Source organism: Muntiacus reevesi, chromosome 4, assembly GCF_963930625.1.
Source record: "Muntiacus reevesi chromosome 4, mMunRee1.1, whole genome shotgun sequence".
Classification (NCBI taxonomy): domain Eukaryota; kingdom Metazoa; phylum Chordata; class Mammalia; order Artiodactyla; family Cervidae; genus Muntiacus; species Muntiacus reevesi.
The window spans coordinates 153,783,327-153,796,200 of record NC_089252.1 but is presented as its reverse complement, the minus strand read 5'-3'; the positions used below and the strand labels follow the sequence as shown (position 1 = coordinate 153,796,200).

Below are 12,874 nucleotides of genomic sequence, written 5' to 3'. Positions count from 1 at the left end.
AACAATTTTCCTTAAGAATTTAGAGTAATACTTTTTATATTAATAATAGAAGTATGTACTTTAAAGTTGCTGATTTTGATGTCTGATAATTTTTCTCAGAGTAATTAAACCAAAAACTTCCAAAAAATACTTAATTTTTTGTTTGCTAAATATTGTATCTTCAATTATTCTTGTTGTTTAGTCACTAAGTCATGTATGACTCTTCTGCGATCCCATAAACTATAGCTTACGAGGCTCCTCAGTGTGTGACATTTTCCAGGCAAAATACTAGAGTGTGTGACCATTTTCTTCTCTATGGGATCATCTCAATGGGATCAAACCCACGTCTCCTGCATTGGCAAGCAGATTCTTTACCACTGAGTCACCAGGAAAACCCACGTATCTTCAGTTAGAAAAGCTTTTATTAAGACTATTCATTCTCCCTCCTTGTCATTTTGATATCTCTTAATTTAAAAAATCAAATCCCACTGGCCTTCAGAGTCAAATTCCCTGGGGGTTCTCAGTCCCTTTGCTGGATCCCCATTTTGGGAAATCTGTTGTGGGCCCTAGAACTGTCACAACAGCACGCAAACCTCTTTGGCATAATTGTTCTCCAGCTTGCGGGTTGTCTGCTTGGTGGCTCTGAGGCGGGGTTCATATGCCGCACCCCCCAGGTCTGCTGTAGCCCGCGCCCCTGTCCCCGCAGCAGGCCACAGCTGACCTCTGCCTCTGCAGAAGACATCCAAACACACAAAGGCAGGTCTGGCTCAGTCTCTTGTGGAGTCCAGAATCACTGCAGATGGTGACTGCAGCCATGGAATTAAAAGACATTTGCTCCTTGGAAAAAAAACTTTTGACAAAACTAGACACCATATTAAAAAGCAGAGACATTACTTTACCGACAAAAGTCCATACAGGCAAAGCTATGGTTTTTCCAGTAGTCGTGTATGCTGTGAGAGTTGGACCATGAACAAGGCTGCACAACGAAGAACTGATGATTTTGAATTGTGGTATTTGAGAAGACTTTTGAGAGTCCCTTGGACAGCAAGGAGATCAAGCCAGTCAATCCTAAAGGAAATCAGTCCTGAATATTCATTGGAAGGAATGATGCTGAAGCTGAAGCTCCAATACTTTGGCCACTTGACGGGAAGAACTGACTCATTGGAAAAGACCCTGATGCTGGGAAAGATTGAAGGCAGGAAGAAGGGGATGACCAAGGATGAGATGGTTGAATGGCATCACTGACTCAATGGACAAGAGTTTGAGTAAACTCCAGGAGAAGCCTGGCGTGCTGCAGTCCATGGGGTTGCAAAGAGTTGGACACGACTGAGCAACTGAATTGAACTGAACTGAAATTTAAAAAAAAACTTAATATCCATCTTTTCCAGTTTTTTATTATTCTATTTATAGTCTTTTTTCATTTCTTGACTGGATCTTGACTAAATAGTCAGTGACATTGGGTCTTGAAAGATATTTTTCCAGCACTCTTGTTTTTTCTCTATAATGTGCCCAGAATTTGCTAGATTTTGAATGAATGAGAAGTCAGGAATCCTAAAATCTGTGTGTGGAGTCATAGGTCAGTGAGATTTTCTGTTGGAGCAAAGGCAAGGTAAGAGTACTGTTGAAATTACTATAGTATGTTTGTTAGTTGGTGTACATCATTAGTGTTGAGCAGCAGCATCAGTCTTGTAGCATTGTCTGAAATGTCCTTCAAGTTTTGTTGATAGTCTTCCATACTGGAGAAAAGGCATTTGGGAAATTTTTAGGATACTCTGTCTTTTGGGCAAGGATAGTCACAAGGGACTCTCAAAGGACAGTCTTTATATAACTGTCAAGAGAGGGGATTAAATATTTAGGTTTCCAGTTTGTCTTCTCTTGCTGTCATCAATATAGTTTTAAACAAGTTGTTTGGGAGACCATGCAATTTATAGATAGTCAGTGAAGTTGAAGATAAATTCAGTGCTATGCTTAAATATCAGGAATATTAGAGTTCACTATTCTGTTCAGATTTTTATTTTTACCTTTTGGACTCTAATAGGGAATTTCTGAAAGTATTTGATAGAATGATAGTTCTGAACAGTCTCAGTGACCTGAGGAAGAACAAAAAAGATTCTATTAGTGCCAGTGTTGTCATTGTTTAGTTGCTAAGTCATATCTGACTCTTTGCCACCCCATGGACTATGGCCCACCCGGCTCCTCTGTCCATGGTATCTTCCAGGCAAGGATACTAGAGTGGGTTGCTGTTTCCTTCGCCAGTGGATCTTCCAGACCCAGGGATTGAACCTGTGTCTCCTAAATTGGCAAGTGGATCCTTTACCACTGAGTTACCAAGGAAGCCCGTTAACCCCACTACATTTAGGAAATGCTAGATTTAAAGATGTAGGCTGATTTTGGCATTTTAGCACTTTTCAGAGATTTTAGTATGTTAATGTGCTCATCGGTTATCTGTGACAAAAGAATAAATGATAATGTTTGCATAAGTTATCAAAATTTTGACTTTGGATTTTTGCAGAGTGCACATTTTAGGATTATGTTTTAAGGCATGTATGTTCAGGGACACTATATATACAAAATATATATACTATATATACAAAATATACAAATTAATACTATACTGGCTTTCTCATGGTTTATTTAAATTCACTAAATAGTCTATCTGCATCTGTTTGTATCAAACAGTGCATTAGAGGTACCACCCTGGCTTTCAAAGAGCTTTCAGTCAAATTTGGTAGAGATATAATTTACTATCCATAAGCATGTGACCATGAGAGCTTCCTTTTGGCTATCAAAATGAAAATCAAATTATTCAAAGGTTATTAGAATGTCACAGTAGAATAAGTTGCTTCTTGCTGCAGAACAAGATTTTAACATGTTTCTTACTTAAATATGAAAGTGTGAATTATGTTGTTTCCACGTATCAGGTGTTATTTGCCACTTACCCAGTCCCTAAAGTATGCCCAACATCCATGGCTGTCTTTTAAACTCAGATCTAGTCAGTGAAATCAGTAGGGCTTGAGATAATAAGATGCAACATCTTTCTTGATTCCGATTTTCTTCCCTGCTGTCTGTGCTTAGTTGTGTCTGACTCTCTGTAACCCTGTGGACTGTAACGTTTCTTCTGTCTCAAGCTTTGGCAGGTGGGTTTTTTTAACCACTGTGGCACCTGAGAAGCCCATACTTCCCTTACTATTGTAAAATTTTTTGCCACTATTTCACTGATGACCTTATATTGCCTTTATTAAACCTTTTTTTTCTTTTACCAGTCTGGTTATCTAGATAGAGAGGTAGACTATACCTCATGTCTTGTTTTCCCTCCAGTACCTTGCAAAATATATATCTAATGAACTAAACTAAATTTAATTACTAATAAGCACTTTTCTCAGAGAAGGCAATGGCAGCCCGCTCCAGTGTTCTTACCTGGAAAATCCCATGGATGGAGGAGCCTGGTAGGCTGCAGTCCATGGGGCTGCTAAGAGTTCGACACAACTGAGCGACTTCACTTTCACATTTCACTTTCATGCATTGGAGAAGGAAGTGGCAACCCACTCCAGTGTTCTTGCCTGGAGAAACCCAGGGACGGGGGAACCTGGTGGGCTGCCGTCTATGGGGTCGCACAGAGTTGGACACGACTGAAGCAGCTTGGCAGCAGCAGCAGGACATTTTTGTTGTAATCATTGATCTTCTTAGCTCTGTAAAAAGTTTTTGTCCAGTATATCTTGCATTGGGTCTTTTTTTTTTTGGGTAGTTTCTGTTGATTAATTCTTTGAATAAACCATACTTTGCTGTTTCTTTGTATAATTTTTTGGTGCACTTTGGGTGTTTGATTCTAACAGTGTGGTAACTCTGAGAGTCCTATTCTCCCTCTTTTCTAGGGCTTGCTGGGGTTTTTTTCAGTTTTTGTTGTTACTGTTTTTTATTATTGGCCACTGTTTCTGTACTGAGGATCAGCCTGAGGTGAAAACTTTTAAAGGCTTCTTAGTTCTTTCTGAGCTTTTCCCTTGGTATACCCAGTTACTTTTTGTCTTCACCCATGTATACAGTTATTTTTAAATAAACATCCTTATCTTTAATGTCTTGCTCCCCAAAGAAGAAACATGAAAAATGAATGTGGGGTGGTAGGGTGCTTGGCCTTTATATACCCTGGAAGTCACTTCAGCCAAAGGAAGTGGGGCTTGCAACAGTGGGGGAGGTACAGTAACAATGGCTGTTCACCTCTTTGTCTGCACCTCTTGATCAGAAGCAGGAATCGGTGATTGGAGCACAGTTAGTTTCCTGCTCTTTGGAGGATGGGGTGCTTTTTGCCCAACCTGACTCCCATAGGCTATGTGTAAGCTGCTCTAGGAACATGTACACAGCTCCCTGCCAAGTGGCTCAGAGTGGGCCATGGCCAGCTGCTGCTGTGCTGAGAGCTGAATGTGATCTCGGTTTATCTTTCTCTGCATGGGACAAGGCTTCAGCAGAGCCCAGAGTTGCATAGTACTTCAATCAAACAAACTCCGCCATTGTAGTTTTTGTGTAGGCTCGGAGGCAGATTGCTAGTGCTTTCTACTCTGCTATCTTCCCAGAATCCTCGCCCCTTAAATGATTCATATACTTCAAATTTAAATCCCTTAAGATATGTAACTCAGACTTGTAAAAACCAGGTTTTTAAAAAAAGTAGATTACGTATACATGTGTCAGAAATTCAAATGGCTTTGGAATAGATACAGTTTCTTCTAAGTTATTCCTATTGAGACAGTCTCTTGTATCATTTTTTCCTCAGAGATAATATCCTTATGGAAATAATGTGTTCATATAAATGCATAGACACCCTTATTTCTTTCTTCCCTTTTGTTTTTGACACAATTGGCCGTGTATTTATGGGAATGACCTTTAGGCCTTGCCAGGAGAAAAGTTAGGATACATTATGTAATATATATAGACTTTTTTTTTTTTTTAATAATGATTTCTTAGTATTCCTTTGTTCTAGACAGTGCATACTTTATTTGATGAGCATTTAGATTGTTTTCAACCACTTACTATTGATGGCAGCCTTATCATAGCATTTATTGCACATGTTTTATCTATAAGTTCTTAAAAGTGAAGGTGCTGAGTACGAAGGATATGTGGTACATTCTGATAAATACTGCCAAATTAATCTCTAAAGAGGTTGTGGCAGTGTACAACACACTAGGCATTGAAATGTGACTGCTCTTACTGATGAAAAATACCACTAATTATATATCTTGTGCCTTCTTTAAACCCACTGCTGTTTGTTGCTACTTCAGTTACAACAACCATAAATTGTAATAAGTACAGGTTTCTAAAAAAAAAAAAAAGCAAGTTTCTTATTTTCTCCCTCACCTCCTACCCAACAAAAATAGCTAATAGCTAATAGCTCAAACTTTACGCTTTCCAAATTGCTGCTTACTGCAACCTCCATGAAGGCAAGAACTTTTGTCTGTTCCATTCATTGATATATCCAGTGTTCATTGAGCTGTGTTTGGCATTTATCATAGAATAAATTTATGAATAAACTAATGAATAGTTTCTCTATTCATTCGTACTATTCCTTAGTAGTTTTCCTTCATTTATTTAGTTTTTCTCTTTTCAACAAGAGTATTTTTAAGCAGTAAAATAATTGACCTTGGGCTTTTTGTGGGATTATTTGCTCATTAATGAACTGTTGCAGTATTGTTGAAGTAATTGTTACTGCTGGTTGGAGTTGTTTTCAGTTAATCAATAATTCTTAGACTACAGGAAGAGTGGTATTTTTAACTTCTGGAAGTAGAGCCCTTTTCCATGTTCCTGTTTATTTTATTTGTTTATGTTTGTTCACACTTCTGTCTTCCAGTTGAACTTTGTTCTTCTGTGTTTCTTAAATAAGTTGCTTAAGAAATAGTTATAGGACAAAACCTTCTGGCTCTGTCTTAATATAGTATGAAATATAATTTTGGAATGGAATAAGCCTAGAGGCTTTGTCCTATGTAAAATTTAAAAAGTAGCCAGAATTTCCTCTTTAATCCTCCTCACATATCTTCATTGTGTATATGTGTGCTCAGTCGCGTCCAACTCTTTGTGACCCCATGGCCTGTAGCCTGTCATGCTCCTTGTCCATGGAATTTTCCCAGCAAGAGTACTGGTATGGGTTACCATTTCCTACTCCAGGGAGTCTTCCTGAGCCAGGGATCGAACCCACATCTCTTGCATCTTTAGCATTGGCAGGTGGATTTTTTACCTCTGTACCACCTGGAAAGCTCTCATATGTTCATTATGCATAACAAAATTAAAAGTGTTTCTTTTCTTATAACACATCAAATTTAGTGCTTTTTCTTGAGATAATCTGTCAGTGCTTGTATATAGTCATCTAAAATGCTATATGTCCTTTAAGAAAGTAATGAAGGATTTCTAATTTCTTCTAAAGGCGGGATCCACAGCACCATTGTTCATTGACCATCCAGTAGAACCTGAGTCAAATGCAGCAGATGGCATAGAATTGTTCGGAGACAGTCAGCTAACCAATCGCTCTAAAGCAATAGCAACAAAAACCAAAGAGATTGAACAGGTGAGAATCCAGTCTGCTAAAGTACAAAAGCTTTTGTTCATTTTGTACATAGTAGTCACAGTAAATATTTATTGAATAAATATGTTTCATTTTATCTTTTTTCATTTATGACCCTGAAATTACAATTTAAAACATTCTAAAAAGTGTTCAATTTGATTTCACTGTAATTGTGATCAGTTTTGTCTCCTACCCCTGCTTACTTTTTTTCTTTTAATAAAAAGCAAGCTTCTATTTTAGAGAATATTCTAGTTAGTGTGGAACAATTAAAAAACTACTAAACTCAATAGAGTTGAGAGAAATACTAAATATACCAAAATGTTAGCAAATGTTATTTTTGAATACTGGGAATACAGATGTTTCTTAATGGTTTTCATTATACCTTTAATCGTTTTTCAAATATTAAAGAAAAAATAAAGGATAGGTATTTAAATCTAATTTTTAATGATATCATTCTGAAAACTCAGAATCTTATTTTTAATAGATTGAATAGATTGCTTAAGGAATCATTATAGGATAAAACCTTCTATCTATGTCTTAATACAGTGTGAAATATAATTTTGGAATGGAATAAGCCTAGAGGCTTTGTCTTTCCTAAGATTTAAAATGTAGCAGCCCTTTCCTCTTTAGTCCTCACATATGCTCATTATGCATAGAAAAGTTGAAAGTGTTTCAATATGGAAATATTACGTACCTTATAGGGTGTTATCACTTTATGGGAATTAAATACAGTAAATGTAAAAGGACTTTATAAAATGTAACATGTACAGCGGTTTGTTTTTGATGCTGTTACTCTCTAATGCCTTGAGTAAATGTTATTATATTGTTATAGAATCTTCTAAAAACTATTGGAAATTAAGAACAAAATTAAACCTTTTGGCAAGGTGCTATTTCCACATCAGTTAGAATCTATTTCTGTTGGTTAAACAGAAGATCTTATTTAAATCCTAGATATGATAGTGCAGCTTATGTTGATGCCAATCTAATGCAAAAGATAAGAACCCAGATAGGAAATTTGTCAGTAAGCCAACAGAGTTTCAAAACAGGATTGGTAGCAATGTCAGATGCTTGGAGGAGTATAGGAAAATGGAGACAGAAAATCCTGTTTAGCTTGGCTATATAAAAGGTAGATTAGTACCTTTAAAGATATCAATTAAATGAGAGTAAAATAGTTTTCTCACTAGGTGTATCTTCCAGCATGAATATGTATATCATTATTATTGTCTTTTTACTCTCACTTACTTTCCTTTTTAGCTTTTCCCCCCTCTGCCATTTGACATATGTTTGCTTGTCTCCTTTACCATATGGAAACTTCATGAAAGCAAGGGCTTTAAGAACATAACTGGTAGAAAAACTTGACGGACCTCCCTGTTGGAAGAGAGTATTGGGTTGTTGTTTATTAATCTTTGTACTATCTTCTCTTGTTATTAATCATAGTTTGATCTTGACTAGTCAGAGGTAGAGCCTAGCTTAGCAGCACACAAAATTTAGTATGAAACCAGGTTTTTATATACTTTATAGATACCCATATATGTTTGACATGTAAGTATGACTATATTTCTGTTTTCATCTGCCCATTGTTCAAACACATGAAAAATCTGATACTGAAGCATATTGTGTAAGGAGAGATGACCTAAAGAAAGAAAAATAAATCTAAAAGGTCATTACTATATTCTGATGCGTTAGAAAAGTAAAACTATTATAAAATATAGAACTTAATGATATTAAATGTTGGAATGTAACTACCATGTTTTGGCTAAAGTACTTTAGTTTTCATATATTGACAAGAAAATCAATCCAAAGTTCCTCAAAAATGTCACAAAGCTAGGAAATAATAATGCATAATTATTTTACAAATCATGTCTTAACATTATAGTGAAAATGAAAAAAATTAGTTTTAAGGGCGTTTACTTCCCATTTTCTCCATTTCCAACTTTCGTGCATTTATTTTTAGAGGTTAAAGACCAGATGGATAGGAATATTATAAAGGTTTTATATTTTTCCATATGCTTGAAATACTGCATGATTTAAAATATGAATAATAGCCTCCCCCAAAAGGGCCTGCATAGATGAGGCCAACAAATCAAGCTTAGAATAATGTAGGAATGTAAATGTTGGTGTTATAGCAAAGTTGCTTTTTCTCCTTGTATGTCTAGTACAGTATGTTCACATATAAAGATAAATATCCACATATAATTTTTTAAAGGCTATAAATTAGGTCCTTCTAGCCCTTGAATCCCGAGAAAGTCATTCACTTGAGGCAGTATTGCAATATATAATAAGCTAAATCTTCAGACCAAAATTTAATTCAAAGGGCCTACAAATGTGGCTTATTTACTGTTCAAAGTCATGTATATGGAAATAGATTGGATCAGAATCACTTCAATAAGAGTGGATTTATGTTCTTTACCATTTTATTGCCATCTCATTCTTGGGCATATAATAATTTGGTAGGATAGAGGTACAGGTGCCTTTTTAAAAAGCTTACAGCTTGTAATCATATGGCAGGGAATCACTGATCTAAAATCTCTGAGCCAGAAGACATCAGATTGCATCTCTGAATATTGTGTTGCTAGAGATCATTTGAATCATCTCACTTTCACGTGAATATCTTTTAGTGAATATGATTCATTCTCTTGTTCCAGCACATTTGTCCTCCTTATGCTTTGGATTCTCTGGTATATCTTTTCCCCCTTATTTTTATTTCCCCTGATATCTCCTCTTACCCAATTTGGGCCACAGTTTACATTCATTTATGGAAATACTTTCCTAGGCTTCCTGGCTTCTGAGCTTTGAGGGGCAAACTTCAGAACTTCTTCTGTCATTATGGTAATTCCTAGAGAGATCTAACCTCCAAAATTATAGGTGATTCATATTCTGGTTCAGGTGTTTACAATTTCATTAACCTCTTAATTGTCATATATCCCACAAGCCCTCACATACCTACTGTTACTGAACTATTTGGTTTGAAAGTCCATCCTACTCCTTGCTTTATTACTAGTGAGGAATCTTGTCTTTTAACAAATTGTTATTTTGTATGAAGCACATAAATTGAAATCCCCTGTTATATAACTTCTTTGCTCTATTGTACCTTTAGGGGATAAAACAATATTTACTATTAACTCTTTGGAATTGTCTTATTTTAGATTTACAAAATCCCTCATATTTTGATAAAATTGTGCTTAGACATAGCCTCTCAGTGAGATCCTCTGTTTTCTTGGGATCCTGGCATATAAGATTAAGTCTACCTGTAATCCCACTGGCAAGATCAGGCTTAGTTTCTTCTATCTTCCTCTTTCTTCAGGTGGAGTCCAATGAGTATACACACGTGTGTATATACATGCATACAGACAAAAAATGTGCGTGTACATGGTTGACCTAGCCGATCATATGACTAAGAGTGTCAGGGTGACTAAAATCCTCCTAAGGACACAGAAGGTTGTAGAGAAATAGGTACTTAATGAAGCAGTACAAGGATAGTGGGTGTATGAAGTGAAAGTGAAAGTCACTCAGTGGTGTCTGACTCTTTGCAACTCCATGGACTGTACAGTCCGTGGAATTCTCCAGGCCACAATACTGGAGTGGGTAGCCTTGCCCTTCTCCAGGGGATCTTCCCAACCCAGGGATTGAACCCAGGTTTCCCGCATTGCAGGCAGATTCTTTACCAGCTGAGCTATCGGAAGCTGAAGATTACTGAGTTCTTTTGCCATGCCAACTAGTCTTAAAAAAAGAACCTTTCATCTCTTCACTCTCAAGGCACAGCGCTTATATTGTGATTCTCTGCCTTTATTGTACATCTAGGGGGCTTTTACAAAGAAGAGCTTCATGGATTTCAGCCATAAATATTCTGGTTAATAAGTTGTCAGAGCTTCTCAAACTTCAGTGTATTGTAAATCACTGGGGGATCTTGTTAAGATACAGGTTTTCATTCAGTAGTTCTGGAATGGGGCTTGAGATGCGAATATCTGGCATTCTCTCAGGTGATGCTGATTTTACTAATAAGGAATTGAAAGGAAGTGACTGTATTTTCATAAGTTCTTCTATAGTTTCTGGGCTTCCCTGATGGCTCAGTGATAAAGAATCTCCCTGTAGTTCAGGAGATGCACATTTGATCCCTGAATTGGGAAGATCTCCTGCAGGAGGTCATGACACCCAATCTCGTTTTCTTGCCTGCAAAGTCCCATGGACAGAGGAGCCTGGTGGGCTACAGTTCCTAGGGTTGGAAAGAGTCAGACATGACTGCAGCAACTTAGCACACATACATAGCTTCTAATGTGCTGAAAGTGATTAATTACCACCTTTTATGTAAGACGTTTTATACTGTTTTTTAATTGTGGTATAATTAACGTGCAATATAATGTGTAGACCTTAAGTATTCAGTTGGATAGGTTGTAACACTTTGTAAATATCACCCAAAACAAATATTAATGAAAGTATTTTCTATTCAGATATGCAGTTGATTATATTGACAGCAATAAGGTTTAATTAGGAACTAAAGTTATGGTTATATATCAAAAGCATGTCCTTTGGCTTAGTTTAAATGTTATCCAACTCATCTATTGAAAAATGTATTTTGACTGATAAAATACACAAGGATAGAATTCAAAAGACACAAGAGATTATGCAGTGAAAAACAAGTTTTCTTCTCACCCATAATTTTTAGCTGCCTAGTTTCTTTTCCCAGTGTATAGATAAACTGATAAGTGATACATATGTATATGTGTATACAGAGTTTACATACAGTATTTATGTATGTGTGTGTACATGTATACATACCCTGTGTGTATGCACATAGTGTACACACACAAACACACCTCTGGAACTTGTTTGATTCAGGTGAGTAGAGATAAAGGTTGTTGTGTGTCCTGTTCAGTGTTTTAATGACCATTATATTTCAGTATATATATATATAACTAGTCCCCTACTAATAGACATTTATAATCCCTTGGAAACCATGTTTCAAAGTATAAATCCTCTGGTTTCTCCACATTAAAAAGTATGTATGTGTATGTTTAAAATAAACAGTATTTAAAATGAACAGTTTGGGATGTGGAACAGTTGCTTTAATACTGTGAGTGTCAGATGCTGTGTTTAGGTTTTGTGAAGTGCTGTCCAGGTTTTAATAATTGCATAGGAGATCAGCAGCATACCTGTTTAATTTTCATGGTTCTGATGGCTTGCCGAGTTTGAGAATAACTGTAATATGTGAGTTTGCAGAGAATCTGAACTTCTTCCTTGTACTAATCTTTGTCAGCCTTTCTTTTTTTTTTTTACTTTATTTTATTTTTTTTAATTAGTTGGAGGCTAATTACTTCACAGCATTTCAGTGGGTTTTGTCATACATTGACATGCAGCCCAGCCTTTCTTAAAATATGTTAGTAGATGCAATTAGTAATATCTGAAACAGTCTTAATTCTGGGAATGTATAAAGAATATTGATAATATTCCTTAAATGCATTATTCATGATATTCCTCAGTAGAAAATCACCATTTGTAAGGAGGGCAAGTCTATCTTGTCTTTCTTCTTGTTTGTTAGGTAATTTAAAAAAAGAACATGTACCATGAAGGCAAATTCATTTTTAAGACCTCTGGCTATTTCAGGATACTACTTAATAATATAAAGCTATTTTATGAAAAAGCTGATTATTCCTACCTGTAAGTAAGTTTTTCTATTAACAGAATGGTTGATTACATATTTATGTGATAACTTACAGTTAAAATGTACACATGAATAGTTTAAGATCCAGAGAGGGTACCAATCTAATGTTCTAAAGCAGAGAGTACTCAGAGACTCTTGATAGAGGGGATTGCTTATTTTTCTTCTTTCCTTCTTTTAACTTTCAAAGACTTAAAACATTTGTTTTAGTAAAAGCATTATTTTTATAGTCAGTCATAGCTATGCCAACCTTGTTATATGGAGGAAATGTTATTTCTTAGCCATGTAGGAGCCACTTTAATAAAAATCAAGTTACTTCAGAAATCATTTTATTGCCTATGTAGGTCATTAATGTTATAGGTTAACACAATTTTACTCTCAGTCTAGATCAATCTACTTAATATATGGTTTTTGTTTTAATTTTAATTTTACATGTCAACCATTTTGTGAACGTATGGGCAGCTCACTAGCTTTTCTTCACTTTTTTCCCTCAAAATAAGAAGCTAGACTGAATAATCTTAGGTCTCTTCCTAATGTAAATTGTATAAAAATTAAAGGCTAAATAGTTCTTTTTTTGTACATACTATTACGTGAGTACATAAAAAAGCTAATTTCAGATTTAACTATAGAAAATTTAGGTGTTGATTCTTTTTTAAACCTCTTAATGACAGAGCACATAGGGTACTTAAATTAAAATG

The 12,874-nt window shown here is 35.8% G+C and overlaps 1 protein-coding gene across 7 annotated transcripts in view; it reads left to right on the top strand.

Annotated features, from left to right (window-relative positions):
* The window catches only part of PPHLN1 (periphilin 1), a 150,470-nt gene that overhangs the window by 93,948 nt on the left and 43,648 nt on the right, over positions 1-12,874 (top strand). For 6 of the 7 annotated variants that reach the window (XM_065934599.1, XM_065934595.1, XM_065934596.1 and 3 more), the window contains one exon: positions 6,383-6,523. The exons of the other annotated variant lie outside the window; for it this stretch is intronic. In XM_065934599.1, the coding sequence (XP_065790671.1) occupies positions 6,383-6,523 (141 nt within the window). The remainder of the gene's footprint in view (positions 1-6,382; positions 6,524-12,874) is intronic. 7 annotated transcript variants of the gene reach the window in all.